Source organism: Phyllopteryx taeniolatus, chromosome 5 (genome assembly GCF_024500385.1).
Source record: "Phyllopteryx taeniolatus isolate TA_2022b chromosome 5, UOR_Ptae_1.2, whole genome shotgun sequence".
In the NCBI taxonomy this organism is placed as follows: Eukaryota; Metazoa; Chordata; class Actinopteri; order Syngnathiformes; family Syngnathidae; genus Phyllopteryx; species Phyllopteryx taeniolatus.
In genome coordinates, this window is record NC_084506.1 from 19,430,967 (window position 1) to 19,453,753 (window position 22,787).

General features: G+C 39.6%; 1 protein-coding gene across 1 annotated transcript in view; it reads left to right on the forward strand.

Annotated features, from left to right (window-relative positions):
• Positions 1-22,759, forward strand: part of syt12 (synaptotagmin XII) — a 24,223-nt gene extending 1,464 nt beyond the window's left edge. Inside the window, exons 1-8 of the mRNA XM_061773491.1 lie at positions 1-2,787; positions 11,455-11,515; positions 12,396-12,589; positions 13,400-13,798; positions 15,877-16,092; positions 17,304-17,424; positions 18,025-18,158; positions 18,247-22,759. The exon at positions 1-2,787 is cut by the window's left edge and continues 1,464 nt beyond it. Coding sequence (XP_061629475.1) covers positions 11,470-11,515; positions 12,396-12,589; positions 13,400-13,798; positions 15,877-16,092; positions 17,304-17,424; positions 18,025-18,158; positions 18,247-18,420 — 1,284 coding nt within the window. The 5' untranslated portion in view covers positions 1-2,787; positions 11,455-11,469 and the 3' untranslated portion in view covers positions 18,421-22,759. The remainder of the gene's footprint in view (positions 2,788-11,454; positions 11,516-12,395; positions 12,590-13,399; positions 13,799-15,876; positions 16,093-17,303; positions 17,425-18,024; positions 18,159-18,246) is intronic.
• Positions 22,760-22,787: the final 28 nt, after the last annotated feature.

Below are 22,787 nucleotides of genomic sequence, written 5' to 3' on the forward strand. Positions count from 1 at the left end.
TGTTCACTGTGCAGAGCATGTCTGTTTCCTCTCATTTAGTTGATGTGCTTGATGGTGCTGAACCAATCACACACAAGGTGGACGAACGACCTAAATACATCAGTTAAAAAGCAGGGGTGGGGAGCCTACGTCCCGTGGGCCGTATATACGACCTACTAGAGCATCTGATGTCCAGTAAAACCTCAGAGGAACTCAAAAAATAACTAATAATAATAAGTGTATTCAATGCGTCATATTTTTGGCCCCCAAATGGGAAAAAGGTTCCCCACCCCTGATTTAAAACAAAACCCATCATCTGTTTTTGTTATATATTCTGTTCTGTATATTCAATACAGTACCATGACTAAGATCACCACTGGACAGCAAAGCATCCGTTGTGCTTTCTTGAACAACACATGTACAGAATGCCTCCTGGCCATTTATTGTTAACAGTGACCGGAAAGAAATAATAAAAATGTTTTTTATATGTACGTAATGCTTTGTTGTTATTACTTGTGCTTGCTTATTTCTTAGCAGGATGAATATGGGGCAAAAAAAAACTTAAGGTTTTGTTAAATAGCTGGATAAATGCAGGGATCCAACTTTGATTTAAAGATTTTCTTTTTGTTCATGGATAATTTAAAGATTTTTTTTTTTTCATTAAATGTGTATTGTTTGACATTTCAATATTAAGGAGCAGCAAGTACACTAGCTTTACCAACAGATGGTGCTAAAGGATATTACTAAAAAATTTTAAAAAAGAATTTAAAACAAAAAAAACAGCAGACTTTTTGGGTAGTTTGAAGATTTTTAAATTTTCTGCAAATAAATGCTCTGAATGACAATATTAGAATTTGGGTGTTACGTTGTCAGTAGTTTATAGAATAAAACAGAAATGTTAATTTTACTGTACAGTTGTGCAAATAGAAAAATCAGAGAAATTGATAATTTTGCAGAAGTCTCTTAAAATTTTCCAGATATTAAAATTGAAACATTCATCAATCCATCCATCCATTTTCTGAGCCGCTTCTCCTCACTAGGGTCGCGGGTGTGCTGGAGCCTATCCCAGCTATCATCGGGCAGGAGGCGGGGTACACCCTAAACTGGTTGCCATCCAATCGCAGGGCACATACAAACAACCATTCGCACTCACATTCACACCTATGGGCAATTTAGAGTCTTCAATCAACCTACCATGCATGTTTTTGGGATGTGGGAGTAAACCGGAGTGCCCGGAGAAAAACCACGCAGGCACGAGGAGAACATGCAAACTCCACACAGGCGGGGCCGGGTATTGAACCCCGGTCCTCAGAACTGTGAGGCAGACACTATAACCAGTCGGGTCACCGTGCCGCCAAAACTGAAACATATGTTAATAAATACATACATACATATATATGTTAACGAAGTAATTGTTATTGTACTTTTCTTCCACTGCAGTGTTGACATCCTGTGCATGGCTGCACTGATCAGTGTGCGTGTGTGTATACTGTATGTTGGAAATGTTCTCGAAGGTTCATTACATGAACGTGAGTCCCTGCTTAATCAATGACCTCGTCAATGAGGGCTGCACAGACCTTAAAAGCGGGTCGGGTGGGGTGGAGTAGGGCATCGTGGAATTTGCAAAGAAATCTTAACATGCAGCCGTGGACAAGAAGTCGCAAGGATTGCTTTTAAAAAAGTGACGAACGTGGCTGTGGAAATAGAAAGTCAGTAACTTTATATTCGTAATAACACAAAGATAAAAGAAAAGATAAGATAAACAACTGAGATAATGTGGTTGCACAAGTATGCACACCCAATAGATAGATATTTAGATAGAAAGCCTGCACAGCTCTCAAACTTGAGGCCGGGGGGCCAGATCCGGCCCACCATATCAATTCGTGTGGCCTGCATCAACAAATTTTGTGCATCTACTTCATGTTCTGGACAAAAATTTCAAATTGTCTTCACTTTTAAATACATTGAAAAAATGGCAAGCATTTTAAAATATGAAAGTTAGCAGTTAGACCATTTTCAATAGTATGAAAACCAAGCGGATGTACGAAAACGGGGACAAAATAAAAACACGAAAACGAGGGCATATGAAAGCTGAGGTTCCACTGTATATGTAATGATATGATGAGACGATTATACATTTCTATGATTCCACATTTATAAGGGCCTTCTGTGAGGGAAACTAACCTGCGGTATAATTAAATATATATCATTTGTCATATTCCAATATTGTTAGATATTTTGTATTTTAGTATTTATTCTGTTACTGTATATGATTTTGCCACCACTGTTAAGGTGGTATCACATGTCAATAGTAAAGTGTGTTAAACTAAACAAAACTGTAAGTACACAGTTTACATGTAAAATATTGTCATAATTGGTCTAATGTTGCTTTAATTCTCCTTTGCATGTGCACGTTGTCTTCCTCACTGCCTGCTGCTTATGAAGAAGAGGAGGAGGCGGTGAGAAGTTTTTCTGCAGAGAGTGAGACTGTGGATGTGTTCGGGGGGGGAGGTTAAGGCGCACACAGAAATGCCTCTAGCAGCATCTTTCTTTGCAGACTCCAGCGAGCTGCAGCACAAGCGGGCTGCGTCTCTTCATCGCTCTTCCTCTTCTTCTTTCTCCGAGCAACCACCTCTTTTCCTGTGAAGCAACCCTGGTCGTCCACCTCTTTCACCCCCTCTTCTTCCTCCTCCTCCTCCAGCATCCGGCGGCACTGGATGGAGAGTGGCGCCTGAAGGGAAGGGAGAGCGGTGGAGTTGCTTCGTCTATCCACCTCCTCCTCCCGCTGCAGCAAACAGGAAAGTACCGGTAAGAAAGCACCCTTCTATGCTCTGCTTATTAAAGGTGGGGGGAGGCGTGTTTGTGCTGCACACAAGCAGGGCCAACATATTGATCCGGTGGACTCCAGCAGGTTGCACTTAGAACAATTGATGCTGCTTTTCATATTTTGTTAAACACCCTAAAACACATTGATAGCTTTGTGTCCGCATGGCGTCACAAAGTCTGGAATTTAGTGACATAACCTTAATGCTAACTAGTTATGAAGTTCAAATACAATCTGTTCCCGGGAGACTTTTTTGCGGGTTTAAAATTTTTCCAATAGGAACTGTCACCTTCAAAAAAAAATTTATTTATTCTTTCACTGCCAGCTGTTTTCACAGCAGAGTTCCCCATATTGCCATCTGATCTTCCAAGACCTATAAAATACTGTGTTCCGTGACAATATCAGCATCCAACGTACCAAAAGAAACTGTAGACTCTTATTTCACCAGTAAAAAAAAATTTGTTTCTAGCATTTTCTGTTCTTTAGTGATCACCAGTAGAACATTGCAACACTACTACTGTTTCACCCAAAGCAGAGAAAACATGTTTTTTGTGAAAAGAAACATCAAGCAGAAAAGTGACAATGTCGCTAATATTTTTTGCTTTTGTAAAACCTCAAACTATAAAATAAAAAAACAAGACTGGGACCTTTGATGGCAAAATAATCATTTACGGATATACAATATGTCATATACAGCGCTACGTCATTCTCCCATGAACGGCGTCATCATTTCTGACGATCACGACACACACTTTGTCTTACTCTGTTTATCCCACACATATGGATACTCTGTTCGAGTGTAAGGTGCATAAACTTGTCAAACTTTCTTTCCCTCATCATTGACGTGAAAAGCTGAGATTCACCCCCTAATCTTTATCTTCTACTCAAAAGCTGTGCTGATCTCAAATCCAAAGCGATACAATGCCGCCTGCTACAGCCATCTGTTAGTCATTGCAGTGGTTTCCATCCATCCATTTTCTGAGCCGCTTCTCCTCACTAGGGTCGCGGGCGTGCTGGAGCCTATCCCAGCTGTCATCGGGCAGGAGGCGGGGTACACCCTAAACTGGTTGCCAGCCAATCGCAGGGCACATACAAACAAACAACCATCCGCACTCACATTCACACCTACGGGCAAATAGGAGTCTCCAATTAATGGATGTTTTTGGGATGTGGGAGGAAACCGGACTGCCCGGAGAAAACCCACGCAGGCACGGGGAGAACATGCAAACTCCACACAGGCGGGGCCGGGGATTGAACCCGGGTCCTCAGAACTGTGAGGCTGACGCTCTAACCAGTCGGCCACCATGCCGCCATTACAGTGGTTTCAAAACTTTAAATTCACAGACCAGCTGGACGAGAGCCTCTTCCACGCCTACCCATTGAGAAACGTATTTGACGAACATATACGTCGGCGGCAGTAAACAGCCAGATACCAGTTGACGAATATAAACGTCCACAGCAGTGAATGAGTTACAGTAACTGTCAGTAAACATTCTACAACAAAAGTAAAGTCAACCACCTTCAATGTTGAAACAGACAACTAGGAAATCTTCAGAGGGAGGATTCACCGGAGGAGAGTCGGTTTCACGAGTCACCCTTTTTAACGTTTAACTTCCCTTGATGCTTTTAGTCCCATTTTGAATTGTTACCATAGGAAATGATGTAAATTAAAATGATCTGTTAGGTGGTCCATTTTTATCGCTGTAAAAAAATCCTTTAACTGGACAGATAACATTCTTAAGTCTTTTTAAATCATAAAATTGTTTAAAAAAAAAAAAAAAAAAAAAAGTCATTCCTGTGAAAGAAAACAATACTACTCGCCTTTGCCAAAGACGAGTCGACTTTGTCCTTTTTCACACTTTGACAATTTCCAACAAGTATAAAAGTGTGCAACTGTAAACCATAAAAACAATAAAAGCGTCCACCTTAACAACAAGAGAGCTTGTTGTGAAATATGTCCTTTGTCTTCTCTTGACAGCCCTTGTGAAGAGTGTCACACACCCAGCAAGCCAAAGAAAAAGCAAAACCCTTTCGGCTTGTCCCTTTAGGGGTCGCCACAGTGCGACATCCTTTTCCATGTAAGCCTATCTCCTGCATCCTCCTCTCCAACTGCCCTCATGTCTTCCCTCACGACATCCATCAACCTTGTCTTTGGTCTTCGTCTAACTCTCTTGCCTGGCAGTTCCATCCTCATCATCCTTCTACCAATAAACTCACTATTTCTCCTCTGGACGTGTCCAAACCATCGAAGTCTGCTCTCTCTAACTTTGTCTCCAAAACAAACATCAAACCTTGGCTGTCCCTCTGATGAGCTCGTTTCTAATTTTATCCATCCTGGTCACTCCGAGAGAGAACCTCAACATCTTCACTTCCGCCACCTCCAGCTCTGCTTCCTGTTGTCTCTTTAGTGCCACTGTCTCTAATCCGTACATCATGGCTGGCCTCACCAGTTTTATAAACTTTGCCCTTCATCCTAGCAGAGACTCTTCTGTCACATAACGCACCTGACACCTTCCACCCCCCGATCCAACTTGCTTGGACCCGTTTCTTCACTTCCTGACCACACTCACCATTGCTCTGGACGGTTGACCCCAAGTATTTAAAGTCCTTCACCCTTGCTATCTCTTCTCCCTGTAGCCTCACTCTTCCCCCACCACCCCTCTCATTCATGCACATATATTCTGTCTTACTTCGGCTAATCTTCATTCCTCTGCTTTCCAGTGCGTACCTCCATCTTTCTAACTGTTCCTCCACCTGCTCCCTGCTTTCACTGCAGATCACAATGTCATCTGCAAACATCATGGTCCACGGGGATTCCAGTCTAACCTCATCTGTCAGCCTATCCGTCACCACTGCAAACATGAAGGGGCTCAAGGCTGATCCCTGATGCAGTCCCACCTCCACCATAAATTCGTCTGTCACACCTACAGCACAGCTCACCGCTGTTCTGCTGCCCTCGTACATGTCCTGTATTATTCTAACATACTTCTCTGCCACTCCAGACTTTCGCATGCAGTACCACAGTTCCTCTCTGGGTACTCTGTCATAGGCTTTCTCTAGATCTACAAAGACACAATGTAGCTCCTTCTGACCTTCTCTGTACATTACCCTATGTTGGAAGAGTTTAAAGGTGTTTAAGAGTGTAGACTGTTTATAATCGTATGGTAGTGGTTAATAGGAGTGTCTGAAAGAATAACAGTAGTCTGTGGAGTCTCATAGAGCTTTTAAATTTGTATAAATCAAAAAAACGTGGTCGCTACGTCGCGGATTTCACCTTTTGCGGGGGTGGTCTGGAACCTAACCCATGTGATAAATGAGGGATTACTCTCCATTTTATAAATTACAATATTATAGAGTGCTATTATTCTTATTTAAAAAAAATAAAAATAAAAAAACACACACATTGCAAATGTTTTTGTTGTTCTTTTTCATTCATTTCAATGGAAGAAAAGAGGATTTTGAGATACAATTGTTTTGAGATATGAGTGTGGTCATGGAATTAATTAAACTCTCATCTCAAAGCAGCACTACACTAATATACAGTAAAACAACTGATTTGGGGATCTTCTTGTTCAGTGCATCTCCTTGACTGCGTGTGCCCTTGCTAATAATGCTGAAGGTGAACTTGTGTGTTTTTACGTGCACATCTCTGTCCCAGAGACTCCCACCTCTTCACTCACTCAGATATTGGCCAACTCTTTGTCAGGGGATTCCCTGCATCTCTCTCTCTCTCTCTCTCACTCACTCACTCACTCACTCACTCACTCACTCACTCACTCACTCACTCACTCACTCACACACACACTCACACACTCACACACACATACACTCACACACACGTTGAATTGCCCGAGAGGGTTATTTCATTAAGGGAGCGGTGTCCATTCTCAGAGTGGTCTTTGCGAGGGTCTTGTTTAATCTATTCCAGCTAATAATACCGGCATTTTCCGTCGGGGGTCACATAATGGCTTGCCTTCCATCACAATGAGAGGTTGAGAGCAAATATTGAGTGGTCACTTGTTGCCAGGCAGAATATGTCTTATGCCCTTGTTGTGGCAAATATTTTCTATTTTACTGTAATAAACACTGAAAAACACTAAGAGTTGTCTTTTTAATTTAGTTCTTGTAGTCCTGACTTATAGGAAAGTAGTACACTGGTGTCAAGTTTTCCATGTCAGGGAGAAGCTAATTTTAGCCTGGGTTGCATAGAAGTTAGGAGAGTCTTCGCCACATGTGGATGTACTTTAAGTCATTTTTTTAAGGGTCATTTTATAAGATGAGTTTGAATGAAAGTGTTTTAGGATCAAAGTTTGTTGTATGTTTACAGTTTAATCCACCCAATTGTAAATACTTTTGTGGGGGTGTCCATTATTGTCCCTAATAAGTGACCGTATCCCCTACCAATAGCGGGGTTTTGCTGTATTCTACTGTCAGGAAACTTGTACCAAAAATATTGCCTCGTGATCACAAACAAAATAGTTTACAATTGCTTAGAATGGGGCACGCGCAATAATAACCTTGGGTAACGAGCCACATAAATCCGAATCAGAATCATCTTTATTTGCCATGTATGTCCAAAAAACACACAAGGAATTTGTCCCCGGTAGTTGGAGCCACTCTAGTACGACAACAGACAGTCAATTGACAGAGAACACTTTTGAGACATAAAGACATTGAGAAAAACAGTCACTGAGCAAGAAAGGGTTGCTAGTTATCTGGTAATGCCAGTACATTAATTTATTTTTTGACAATTGTGCTAAAAGATGCAGAGTCCTCTAGCACTTAGAGCAGTTCGAATGACTAATATTGCAATAGTCCGGCGCAATGACCATTGTGTGATTCTGATTTGGGTGAACCATGTCTTTGTGTGTGTGTGTGTGTGTGTGTGTGTGTGTGTGTGTGATGCTTCACCAAGAGAAGACATCTGATCACATGAAGTAAAGCCTATTCTGGTAAATTTCCTCACTGTCCCCTCGCATTATAATGGAAAAAAAATGCTACACACAAGGCTAAGCGGCTGCAGGTGTAATTTTGAGCGTAGTTCCTCAGGGAAGTATTTTAGGTACATTCTTCTATAAAGGTTTAACCCTCCTGGTCCTTGTCGCAGTGAAGATTTTACAAGGGTCTCATGAAAATTCCCTCTGACACAGGAGAGTAAAAGCCAAGATTTTCAACATGGTGACCACTTCCGCTAAAATCATCACAGCTGTGCACCAGAAGACATATGACTACGTTTTATGCGTTTCACTGAGCGCAGCAGCGAGGCTGTTAAATAGATTATGAGTCGTCTGAGCCAAACTGAAGCGGATTTGATTGATCAGCTGTTTGTAGGAATATTCAGAAGCGCCACCCCCTCCCTCCCTCCCACACGCACGCACGCACACACGCACGCACACACTCACGCACACACTCCGTGTTTCATTTTCCACTCAATTTCGATGCTGCACCGAAAAATTTTAATTTCACAAATTCCCAGAGCGCATTCTGCATCTGCCATCTAGCATAAGCCAATAGTGTGTCAATATTTCTTTCCCTCTCAGGCCTATCGGAATGTGACCAAAATATTAGGAACAGCTCTGAGCATGATGCAGTTGCTGCGAACTGCAGTGCAAGCACAATAATAAACTTACAATGGTCTCTTACGGGTGACCCGAGTCAAGAGGTTTTTATTTTTATTTTTATTTTTTTTTAAATTTCAGATTCAAGTGGTGGCAGTCAACTTAACTCACTTCAGAACAAGGAGCAGTTTGGCATATAGTGAACAATAAAAAAAAAAAAAAGAGGCTTTAAGCAGCTTAATATGTTAATGTTTTTGTTCACATGCACATTTCTTTCACTTTACTTTTTTTGTCTACATATTTTTATTACCAGCTCATTCCCCCATACTCCCAAAGTATTTAAATAAAACATGAATATTTTAGACATTTTTTATTGTACATGATTCCAAACTAGTCACTGATGGTGTAAGAGTACACTCGCCTCACTTTGGTGCGGGCAGCGTGGGTTCAGTTCCCACTCAGTGACGGTGTGAATGTGAGTGCGAATGGTTGTTTGTATGTGCCCTGCGACTGACTGGCGACCAGTTCAGGGTGTAGTCCGCCTTTTTCCCGTAGTCAGCTGGGATAGGCTCCGGCGCCCCGCGACCCTGACCAGGATAAGCGGTGTTGAAAATGGATGGAAGTGGATAATTCCAAACTGTCGCAATTTCTCATTTCACCACTTCAGTAGCAGTTCATTATGCAAATAAATCTCAAACCTGCCATCAAAGGAGCTTTAAAAAAAAACAAAAAAAAACCTGCAATGTCATGTTTGTAACTAAAATAAATTAAATTCTAAAAGAGCCAACAAGCAGCACACAAGCAAGCACAGCATGTTTGTCTGCTTGGCTTCTATTTCAGCTTTTTGGCATCACTGAGACACAGCCGGCGCGCCCACGCGGCCTCGTTTGTTGTTTGTGAAATCTTCATGAATCATCCCTCCTTCCTCACACACGCACACACTCAACTATCGGCAGTCAGGCTAAGATACACCAAAGGCCGGGTCCAAACGGCACATCAGCAGCCGTCAGTGGACTCTGCACTGCGTCAGCCACTTTAATTTGGCTGCATGGCTCCAGCTGACTTGTCTGGTGCCCCCCCACAACTGCTATCATTAGTGTAATGCTCCAGTTTCCCCCAAGCAGCTGCCTCCTGGAAGGAGATTCCAGCAGGGATGGGGAAGGATGAGAAGCTTCTTGGGGGAGGAATGAGTCACTCGGCAGTGTGTGCTATTGACTTTGTGTTGTGTTATGTTGTTCTTCTCTGTCTCTTTAAAAACGAGCCAGCAAATGAATTCTTCTCCTCTTGATCAATGCTGAAACTCGCTGGCATTTTGTCCAACTGCTGCTTCTCGCAGCATGAAGCCCAAACATTCTGATGCGCTTGTGTGTCAAAAAATATTCTTGTTAGAATGCTGAGAGATGAGCAGTGACGGTAATATAGTTTTATGCTCAGAAAAATATTTAGACATTATATGAATGTTGAAAGACAAGCGTTTACAATGATGCTACTGTGTTGACAAATATTATTGTCTGAATGCTAAGAGACAACCTATCACACTGACGCTACTGTGTCAAAAATATTCTCGTCCAAGTACTGAGAAACAAGCATTCATATTGACGTTACTCTGTGTCCAAAAGTATTCTTCTGCTGAGAATGCAGGCATTCACACAAATACAATTGTGCATCAAAAAAACTAGCTGTCTAAATGCTGAGAGACAAGGATTCAGACTTATACGCTTATGCATAATAATTTTTTAGCATTCTATGAATGCTGAGAGACGAGCATTTACAGTGACTCTATACTCTACAGTGTGTGTGTGTGTCCCAAAAAGTGATTGTCTGAATGCTGAGACAAGCATTAACACTGATGCTATGTGTAAAAAAATATTAATCTCTGAATGCTGAAAGACAGACATTCACACGAACGCAATTGTGCATCCCAAAAACAAGCTATTCTCTTAATACTGAGAGACAATTATTCACACTAATGCTCCCATATGTCAAAAAATATTCTTGTCTGAATACCGAGAGGCAAGCATTAACACTAAAAAAAATGATCCATCCAAAAAAAACTAGCGACCCAAAAATAGCCGTTGTCTGAATCCTGGGAGGCGACACGGTGGACGACTGGTTAGAGCGTCTGCTTCACAGTTCTGAGGACCGGGGTTCAATCCCCGGCCCCGTCTGTGTGTAGTTTGCATGTTCTCCCCGTGCCTGCGTGGGTTTTCTCCGGGTACTCCGGTTTCCTCCCACATCCCAAAAACATGCATGGTAGCTTAATTGACAACTCTAAATTGTGAATGTGAGTGCGAATGGTTGTTTGTTTGTATATGCCCTGCAATTGGCTGGCAACCAGTTCAGGGTGTACCCCGCCTCCTGCCCGATGATAGCTGGGATAGACCCCAGCATGTGAGGAGAAGCGGCTCAGAAAATGGATGGATGGATGAATCCTGGGAGACAATCATTAACACTAATGTTATTATGTGCATTATGAAAACTAACTATTGTCTGAATGCTTAGCGAAAATCATTCTCACCAATCAATTTTTTTTATTGTTTATTTTCTTATTCATGAAAACAAGGTATTCTTATCTGAATGCAGTGTAACAAACATTCAGGCTATATGTGCACCCAAAAATATTGTTTTCTCTATACTGAGACAGGAGGATTCTTAAAAAAATAAAAAATCATACCATTGTCTGAATGCTGAGAGATGAACATTCTCACTGATATTATTGTTCAATTAAAAAGTCTTATAGTCTGAATGGTGAATGACAAATACTCATTCCAATGCCATTGTGTGTAAACAATATTTTCCTCCTTGTTATAATATGAATGCTGCGAATCAATCATATATAGTTATTTATCACTTTATGCATATGTGGATATGTGCAACCGTACACTCCACTGGCAGTTTTTTCCCTGCAAAACTGATGATAATTTGTAGGGGAAAAAATGACATTGTGGATAATGACCTCATTTATTTGTTGTAACAATGTTACTGCAAAGCCAGCCTTTTGCACCTGCTGCAGATCTAGATATTGTCTCTATTGTCCTCCCATTATTTATTATGGGATGTTTCTTTTTTTACAATTTTTTTTTAACTTCTCAGGCTGGCTGCTGCACCATGTCCTCTTCTCCGAATGGGGATGTAGCGGGGTACCATTTGAGTGGTGAGTGGACAACAACTGCTCACGAGTCCGTTATGTACACGTGCAAAAATATTACAACTATACAATAGAGCGGAAAATTATATTTCCATCTATCTTTTGTAAATTTGAAAATGTGTTCAAATGCACATCCGTTGATTCAATTCCTTTTTCTTTGTGTCTTTCTTTCTGTCCTTCCTTTTCATTTTTCTTTTTTTCCCTTTTTGCCTTTCTTTCAGTTTCTGAAAACATTATCCTCATGGGATAAATTTAAGTTTTTATCTCTTTCTTTCCTTCTTTTTTTGTCTTTTCTTTCTTTCTGTCTTACAGATTCAGTTTCACAAAACATTGTTCCTGCGGGGTTCTTTCTTTCCTTCCTTTTTTCTTTCTTCTTTTCTTTCTTTCATCTTTTCTTTTTCGTTCCATGTTTATTATATAATTATATTTATGATAATAATACATTTGAAGTCAAAACAATATTTAGGTGTACCTTATACGTTTGGAAAATCAATGAAATAAGAAAATAACCATCCTTAAACTACATTTCTTTAATTATCATATCAATATCTACTTTTTTATAGTATAATATCAAATAATGTCATACATTTTTATGTTATATAATAATTATGTCAGGCCATAAAATTCTTTTAAAAAATAAAAAGAGAGCTCTCTAATTTAACTTGCCAATGTTTTTTATTTAAAAAAAAAAAAAAAAAAGCATTTCTTTTGCAAACCATTTAGGGAGCAAAATAGTCGCACACACTGCTCTTTTTTACCAAATGATAAAATCCATTATGCGTCCATGTTATGACGCTACATAATGAACGGCACGTTGAATGTGCTATTTAATCTGTTTTTCATACCCGTCTAATCGTATTCTGGTTACTTTGTGCCGCCCTGGCAGTGGTGCGTAATCCGCCCGACTGGGAGGTGGGCATCTACCTGGTGGGCTTCGTGGTACTGCTGGCCGTCGCGGGGCTGAACATCTGGAAGCTGTGGAAGTCTGGCACCTTCCCTGCTCCGTCCCCGTTTCCCAACTTTGACTACAGATATCTGCAGGAAAAATATGGAACCTCCTTCTCAGAAGTACGACAGAAGGTATGCCAACTGCTGACCATGGAATATGATCGTTTGGGCCTCATTCAACAGGGTTCCACTAATGGTTATGTGAATATTTACACATCAAGTTGCCAAGTTCTTATTTATCCGGACTTTGTATCGAGAAGAAAGTTCTTAACTTAAAAAACAAAACAAAACAAAAACATACTACTGTGCTGCTGTGATTGCGTCATTTAAAAAAACAAATGTGAATATATATATTTTAATATTTTGTATTTATATTTTTTGTCTAGTAAGACTTGACAGATATTTTTAGGAAGCATGGTGAGGTAGATGTTTGCACGTCTGCCTCACAATCGAGAGGTTCTGGATTTGAATCTTGGCTCCTTCCTTCCTGATTTTTATAAATATTATACATTTTTATGATATTTTTATTATTATTGTAAATATGGTCATTTACTGGGTTGTTTGGGATGGGCTGGGAAAAATAATTCTGCACCAACTAAAATAAAAGTACTAAATAAATCGTCCTTTGTGGACGTAATCGATTAATCGAAACATTGTCATTGTGAAGAAATGTACATGCAGTTAACATGATTAACCCTTAAATACTGTTCATTTTCCATGCACACATACAATAGTATGTTCCAGGTCAATTTTGCCCCAAGTCGAGAACATCCTCATAATAGGAAATTATAAACTGCAGATCTTTTCAGAATGTGCTAATAGCATGTCCGACGTTAATAAACAGGCAATTCATCATTAATCAATGTTTCAGAGAAAATGGAAAGTGTCAAATTTGACCCGAACAGTATGTGAGTATCTTTTCAATGTGTGTTCTCTGTGAAGCGGGCGGCAGCCAACAACCACCGGCGGACGTCGACCGTGTCCAGCCGCAAGCCCAGCCTGGCGCTGGGCGACACGCCGGACGCCCTCAGGGAGCTGGGCCATCTGGAGCTGATGGGCCGCGATCTGGACCTGAGCGGCGCGGCGCAGGTCAACCGCTCCGTCTCCACCGATTCGCTCAGCTCTATCTCGTCTGTCGCCAACAACTTCGGCCACGACTTCACGGTGGGCCAGCTGGAGGTGACGCTGGAGTTCGAGACCTCCCGGCACGTCGGCCAGGGGACGTTGCACATCACCGCGCACCAGGGCAAGGACCTGCTGGAGAGGGAGGAGGGCGACTTCCCAGGGTGCTTTATCAGGATCTCTCTGGGCCCAGAAGAGCTCAATGTGGGAGTCACGAGGGTAAGATTGCTACCTCCGCCAAGGAAGTTCGGTTTGTCGGTTAGGCCACCTTTACACTATGTACCCCATTTGCCCGAAATGTTGTGCATGATGGGAGTTTGGCATTTTCTTTGTCCCGTATTCAAGACTTACTAAGTTTTCTCACGGTCTATCACGGTATCGGTGACGGGGGCTTCTGAGTCCTGGAGACTCCTCGCCGCGCTACGGTTTGACCTGAGGTTTACCCCGGATGCCAGTTCATTTCCTCCTGGCCTTTCAGGTCTTGCTGGGGTTCTTCGCTTTTCTCGCGTTCTGTCAAGGATTTATAAGGATGAAACGCAGACGCCGGTGTAGCTTTGGAGCACGTTTGTTGTCCCCGGCAGAGTCATGTGAAGCTACTCTGTCTAACTTGACTCTAGAGTCGGCGTCAGCGCAGAGGGGCACATTTATACTGCCGCTCAATAAATGTTTGATATTATTATTTTTCTTCAGTGGCTAAATCGCTAATCCATCTCTCGTACCAAAACATACAAAGGAGTCCATCATTTACATACAGTACATACACACTGCACAGGCATTATAAGCGTTATAGCTAAAACGTTCACTCGTTATTTCTTTATGTCTAAGCAAGAACTTTTAATTTTAATTTTAAGGATCACAGACAAGGTGGCGGAAGAAGCTGAGTTCAAAGTTCAAATCGTGTTTCTTCTCAGCGCTTGAGCAGCCACAGCTTCTTTTAATCATTTGAGAATTGTCAAGGCAACTCTGTAGTGTGGTTTCAACAAAAAAGATGGGCTGAGTACCAGAGGTCAAGCGTTAAACAGCATTTCTTTCTCAGCCACATTTGGCAAAGGCAGAAAATGCTGACGTCAGCTATCTTCTCAGCCCTCCCTCATTTCATTTTTATTATGATCATAATGCATCTACTGCATCTTCTTCTTGGCGGCCACACTTTGTATTGTTTTCCCCTCTGAGCTGTCCGTCATTCTGCGGACCCGTCTCTTCTTTTCTAATCCCCTACGCTCATTTCCATGCTCATCTGTCTCACAGGTAATCTGCTAGCTGTCACTCCCTTCCTGCGCTGTTGTTCAGGCTCGCAAACCTTCCTCCTCACACACGTGGCTGCTTTCTGCCGTACACACTTTAGTGCACAGTTGGGGATAAATAAATAGGAGCCAAAGTCCAAGGCCGACCTCTCTGCGGGCCCATTTGTCCAGTCTGTGTAGTGAATTCTCAATGCCTAAGTGCTGCTAGTCATCAATAATATCAATAAGAGCCCTGCGGTGGGCTTCCATCCAAGGCGCTCTTCTTACTCCACACGTAGACACAAACATTGGCTTTTTGCTCTGGTGTGAGATAAAATGCTATAATTACAGCCGCACACCCCTCCCATGTGTGTTACTTGTTGCCTGGTAACCTGCATCACTCCCTTTTATTTCTCATCACGCTTTTGCTTCCGAGGGCAGAAAATCTGTCGCAAGACAAATGACCACTGTCGTTTTTTTTAAGATTAGATAAAATATCAAGAAGTGTAGTGGCTTTGAGTAGTCTTGAACATAAAATGCCCAAGATGGCTGAGGTCAAACCATGTTTCGTTGTTTCTTTCAGTTCTCGAGCAGCCAAATCTTCAACTATTCTGTCCCCAAAGCGCAAAATCCTAACAGCTGGGACAATGATATTCTTAATGATAGCCACTGTCAAAAGCCTCAACATGCTTTTTAATCATAGCTTACAAGGGCATTTCCAATGAAAACTATGCACTTTTTCCAAGGGCTTGAAAACAAAGTGATGTACATTGGGTATTGTTATACGGGAAGCTGCAACACGATGGGAGCAGTCGAGCGCAGGAGACAGCTGTTTGACAATTTCTACGAGCGATTTGAGGACAACTCCACTGGAGCGGTCACATTTTCAACCTCCGTCAAAGCAATAGCTACTGATTTTAAATGCTATTAACCAGAAGAGTGACTAAGCTGAGATCAAGAGTCAAAACATGTTTCTTTTCAACCACATCTTTCAATCATTTAAGAATTGTCTAAGCAAAAACACCAAAGTTTAATCTCAAATCATCTGTCTATGTCACGTCCGTCTTCCGACAGGTGAAGACGAACGCGTTCACCGTCATCTTCGACGAGAGCTTCTCGGTGGCGATTGACGTGTGCGCCCTAGAGGAATGCAGCCTCCGATTCGCCGCCTTCGGCATCGACAGCGATGAGAGGAACATCAGCGCCGGCGTGGCTGAACTCAAGCTGTCAGACTTGGACCTCACCATCAGACCCTTCAACGCCTGGCTCTACCTCCAGGACGTCAACAAAGTGAGTCAAATTGTAACACAATGTCTTTAGTACTATGATTGTTCTTGTTGCAAATATTTTCCTCCATTAATATCTAAAATATAATAATAAAAGCGATCATCGAATGCCTCGAATCAGAACGAGTCTTAGAATATCATGCTACTTACTTTATTCTGACTAGAGATGCAACTAATGCCACGCCACATTTACTGCGGCAAAATGAATGGGGGAGAATTGAGTAAGATTTAGCACAGCCGGGCAGATAATTGACAAGAGATAGCCAACTACCGGCTACCTAGCTGGATAGAAATGAGTCAGATTTTCCCAGCTAGCGTGTATTTACGATTTTACGGCACCGAGACCAAGGCAAAAATGACCTGGTTTCTACTTTTGGCCACGGTACGGCGAGGTATCCTGGTTACAGTAAGCCATTTTAAACTAAAAACATTTAAACATTTACAGGGAGAAGCGGCAGCCAAAACCCACAAGCGTACTCTCTTTCCGGTTCAATATAGAATTTTCAAATAATCAAATAGGATTTTTTATTTGTTGGACAATTGCATGTCTTTATTTCAGAACAGTACGAGGAGTAATGATTCGACTCTTGATTCGGAAGTCATTCATTACTGTCAACGCGATTAGCGGATGGAGATTTAGAAGGCGAGTCCGAGGCCTAAATGTTACTATTATTATTAGGGTTTATGCAAAACCTGGAAAAGTTAGGGATAAGGTATAATGTATTTTTATGTATAAAAATTAAATGAAAAATTGTATCTGTAAAAAATATTTGTATTATTGTTATTGTTTTGCATTTTACTTAGATATGCTGGAAATATTTTTATACAATATTATATAAAATCTACTTTAAAAATACAAAAATCTAATAAAAATGAAAAATCTAATTTACACTTATTATTACTAAATGTTTATACTCACCAGCCAAAAAATTAAGTACACTGGAAATGTCAAAGTTACGAAATAATAAAATGTGAAATGTTAGTAACAGCTCCCACCTACAATAATAAACATATTGTTATCAGAATACCGCTCTGACAGTGACAAACACAAATTCGCATTATTATTATTATTATTAAAATGTTTGAATGTTCTGTTAAATGTTGTTTTTATCGCGATTTTGTCCAAAATTGTGATTAACATGTTCGGAGTGTTTCACACTTGACAACAAATGTGTAAATACCAACACGTCATGCGTGGGACTGGACTGCTTTTAGGCGGTGGACGCAGTCGGGGAGATTTTGCTGTCTCTCAGCTACTTACCGACGGCAGAGCGCCTCACAGTGGTGGTGGCCAAGTGTAAGAACCTGCTGTGGACCAAGGGCAAGAACACTGCAGGTCTCACACACACTCTTTATTTCTTGTTTTTGTATATAAATAACACGTAAACAAGTGCATGTCATCAACTAGACACTAGTCAATCCGTCACAGCATTTCAAGACAATTCTCACAATTCTCTTTTATTTATATCAGATTTTTTTTTAATTAGATCTTAGCATTCACACAATACTGTACATATGACGCCAAACAGTAGCATTAGCACTACTATTTGTCTCTCAACATTCATGAAATACATTTTTTTTTCATTGTTTGCCATTGTGAATGCTCGTCCCTCATCATTTACACATTAACGCAAATGTTGCACTGTAGTTCATTAATCACACTTCAACCTGCGTGTTTCTCTCATAGCTATTTAATGAATAACTGACATTCTGGCGCCTTAGTGCTTATTCGATGGTAATTAACTTTTGCGTCTTAACTGTAATGAGATGTGTAATTTAAGTCTTCCTCAAATTAGACGCGTTTAAAATGTAGGGATTGAAACATTGTCATTAGCATTCAAAGCTAATTTTATTTTGTCTGTGTGTGTTTGTGTGCCTGTTTATTGTAGCTCGTTCAAGTTTGTAACACACACTCTCCCTCGTTCTAACCCTGCAGACCCATTTGTCAAAGTTTACCTCCTGCAAGATGGACGCAAGATAAGCAAGAAGAAGACGTCCACCAAGCGGGACGACACCAACCCCATTTTTAACGAGGCCATGATCTTCTCTGTGCCCTCCCTCGTTCTGCAGGTCCGACGCTGTGAAGTGATATAAAATGTTGAATCATGCTTATGTAATGATGGATTGTAATTTCTTTTTTTTTTTTTTTTTTGGGCAGGAGCTCTCACTGCGGGTCACTGTGGCCGAGGCGTCCGACGACGGGCGGGGCGAAAACATGGGTCACGTGATCATCGGCCCCGAGGCCGGCGGCATGGGGATCACCCACTGGAACCAGATGCTGGCCACCCTGAGGAAGCCCGTGTCCATGTGGCACCCGCTGCGCAGGGTCTGACCTGAAGTGAAACACTCAAATTCTATACAAAAGCTAAATCGTTGATATTTTAGTGACTTTAATTAGCGATAAAATATGAGAAACAGTATGCCAGTGCTGGGCCATGCAATTGGTACCTGGGCCTTCAGTGGGGATTTACCCGACTTAATCCACCTCTAAATACCGCAAAACTTTACCAAAGCAATACCGCTTGTTGTCTAGCCTTTCTGGAAAAGTCCACCTTGAAAATAAAATTTTAAGTACAGTGAAACCCTGCGAAAATCCGCAAATAATTGGCGTCCCTCCTAAAAGGAATTTTTAATTGTGTATAGATGCCAAAAATGGCAGCAAAGCGATTAAAACTGAAAGACCATAAAGCATCAACTCCATGCATCTAGCATGTACACAATCATAAAACCATGTAACATAAACAAATATTCATTAGTTAAATTATTCGACACAAACAAACTAACTTCACATGAGGCTCATCAGTAGTATTATCAGCTAGTATATTAGCCTAAATAACACGCTAGCACAAATCAACATGATATCACGCATCAGCAAACAAATATGCGCACTGGCACGTTACGTGATCTGTATTAGGTCATTAAACTCACTTTACAGTGATTATACATAATAATAAATGTTAGGGAATATTTGCAAATTTTAACAGCATGAGGTGTGTTCAAGGACTGGCAACAAAACAGGACATCTCAAACCCACAGGAAAAGAAAACACTATCAATGTCCACGAGATGGCCCCAAAGTAATAATTTGAGTGGTTTGGCCTGAGCACAATAACAGCAAATAGACAGGATTTTCAGCGAATAACAGAAGATTTGTTCCCCCCCCACACCCCTCCATAAAAATGCCAAATTTGCGAATGACGAACCGTGAATATGGGGAGGTTCACTATATGTCCAAGACCAAGTCAATTTTTTCCTGCTCCATCAGCCATTGTGGGACTAAAAAATTCAAATGTAATATTGTGTGCAGTTTGCTACAAACGTGTTTTGCCTGTTGAAGTTGAGTGTAACAGTTTAGCTCTTAGCAACCAATCAGAGGAGAGAAAAATGCTGACATTTAAAATTTGAATGGAAGCAGTCGCATTGCATATAATTTAACACTGCAGTAAAATTATGAAAAACTTTGTATGTTTACAAGAACGTTAAAGTTTTATACGAAAAAGTTATGAGCATCAAGTTTCTATATTACCAAAAAAAAATCACAATTTTACTAAAGTCTTAATTTTACTTTTATAATGAAGTTAGAATTTCATCAACATCAAAACACGAAATGAAAAAGTTGTGCTTGACAAAGAAAAAGTAATATGATGAAAAAAAGTCAATTGTAAGATAAAAGTCAATCAAACGTAATCAAATGTGATCATGTTATCATTTGACAAAAATCTAATCAGAATATTATTTTAAAAAAAGTCACGGTTTACGAGAAATGTCAAAATACTACACGGAAATGTCGTAATACTGTTTTGTAAGGAAAAATCGTATTATGATGGGAAAAAAAATTGGACACAAAGAAGTTCTCATTTAAACAAACAACAAAATAAATATATAACAGTCATAATATGACCAGAAAAATAAAAAGTCAAACGTACGGTTTAAAAGTGCAGAATCTACGAGAATCATGTCATAATATAACAAAAATTGCTGTATGAACAGAATAAGGTCAAAAAACACTCCCCCCCAAAAAAACATGTAATGTTATGTGGACAAAGTTTGAAAACAAATTCAAACTCAAAAAATATTACCTGGAAAGATTTTAGAAAAATATGTCGTACTAGTATGAAGAAAGTCATAATTTTGTAAGAAGAACTCTTGCACTTTGGGACATCAATATCACAGCTCCAATAAATACTACTTAATTTTTTTCTCGCAAGATTGCAACTTTATTATAGTCATATTACGACTTTTTCCTCATAGCATTGCGACATTATTCTCGTTATATTTATTCTTGGAATTTTTATGAAATTTAAATAATTTTCCCTCCCCCCCTTTCCAGTCTGGCCCAAATACTGCTTTGTGAGAGTGCGACAAGGATTTTAAAATGAGGTTATGCATTGGTAGACTTTTATATATGACTACTTTTAACCACTTATTTAATTAATTGAGGCATATAGACATAATATGCATAAGTGGTGTCATTTGTATAATGATCCCCCACACCCTCACCCACTCTCATGGTGCCTCCTCTGGCTATAGCTTCTAATAGGAAAGAAGTCACTTTTCCAGTCTACCTTACTTGACTGATTGGTGCAGTGTTTGTCGTGCTTTTGAAGAAACGCAATCCAGGTACTCTTTGATCTTTCCAGTTGATCTCATTGTAATTTGTAACAGATGTTACAGGGTGACCGAATCGGAGGTGCAGTTCAGTACAGTCAGTGTATTAAAATCATATCATAGTTTTATTTTTTAGTTGTTGTTTTTTTAACCGTCATTCTTACAATAGTAGTCTTGTTTGCATTATTAAGAGCGTAAATGGTGTCTGGCAAATGATATGCAGTAGTGGAATTGTGGTTTTCAACATGGAGTGGAATCTCCAATGTGCCACAATTTAGAGTTCACCAAACATTTTCTGGAAGAAAACTGCCTCAAAAGTCTAACATTAGTGACACCTTGGTAGTTTTACTTTATTTCAGTTTTATTATGTAAAACATCACCTGTAGTTAAAGGTTTTATGCCGGCGACAGTTTTGTGCTCGTGTTGCTGGTCACTTCTTTAGTGTTCAAACACCACTGGGAATCATTTTAGAATGTAAAACAGATTCAGCTATTCAAATAGGTTTGTTGTTTTTTGTTAATCTGTTGACATTCTCAGAAAATTGTATTTATTTTTTTAACCAGTCACATTTATGGTTGACTTTTTTCCAATGCGTTCCTCCATTTGAATTCCCTTCAAAAATATTTAGCACCTCAACCACGACATTAAGCAATATTTCCACATGTGCCAAATGACAGCAGCGTTTTCCATTTCTCTCCAGCGGTTCTGTTTGCTTCCACCACGACCATGCATGAAGCTCTTATGCTCGGAGAATAGCGCCAACTTGTGTACATGCTCTTTGAAATAAAAGCGATTCAACAGAAGCGGTCTCGACATGTACTTCTTTTTAACTCAATGAATTATACAAATCTTGACAAAATTAGACATTCCTTGGATGGGATGATTGTTTTTAGTTTTGTTAATTCAGAAGATTCATTAAAAAAATAGGATGAAGATATTTTAAAAATAAAGTAAATTCAATTTATATTTTTACATCTAATCTAATGAAAAACATGATTTAATTGAATTGTTGTTGTGTTAATTTAGAAGACTCACAGGATAAAGACCAATAAGTATCTAATTAGCTAGCTTGATTAGCAGCTGGCTAACTATTTGTTGTTTCCAACCACTTATTTTACATTATCATATTGTAAAAACATGTCTTAAATATTTAGATTTTGTTATAACTGTTTTTATTTTTGTTTCTTTGGAACAATTATAAATGTTCCTTGTTTAATAGGTATCGAAATTGTCGTTAGCTAGCTGGTAAGCCATCTACCGTATCTCATTTCACAATGCCATTTTTTTATGTTTTTATTTGTATTGATCATCAATACAACCCTTAAATAAAATCGATTTTGATAATGAGTATAGTAAATAAATGTTTTTGTCTAATATGTATCTAAAGTCTACCTAGTTTAGCTGGTTAGCAATCCACCTTGTATTACAAGCTATTTTGCAATGTCCTTTTTTTCAAATCTGATTTAGTTTCCATTTTTTTGTTTATTTAGAATAACACTGCATAAACAAACAGATTTTTTTACGAATTAAAAAAAGAATCAATCTAACTTGCTATCTATTATATCTCACTAGCTAATTTATAAGAAGACATTTTAAATGTAAATAAACAAATACACATTCTTGTCTAATAGGTACTTAAAGTCTAGCTGTACTCGACTGTATCTCACTGGCTATTTTACAGTTCCATATTATTTTTTTAATCTAAGTCTAATTTGTTTTGTATTGGTTAATTTAGAATTATCACTCAAATAAATGTTAAACATTACAATAAATAAGTACCCTTGTCTAGCTTTTGCTAGTTATCCACTGTATCTGACTTAGTGTTTTAAAATTCCATTTATTAATTTTTTTTATCTCATTTGTTAGTTTTTCTTTTTCTTTTTAAAATAATCACTCTACTACATTTTTTATGTATAATAATAATAATTAATAATAAAAATCATGAAAAAGAATTGAGACCTTTGTCTTAAGGCATCTAAAGTATCTAACTGACATGAGGTTATTCATTTTGAGCCTCGGACAACAGTTCAATCGAGGCAAGTCATTTATTGAAGTCATATTATTGGTCATATTTGGGTTGCTGCTTTTCTTC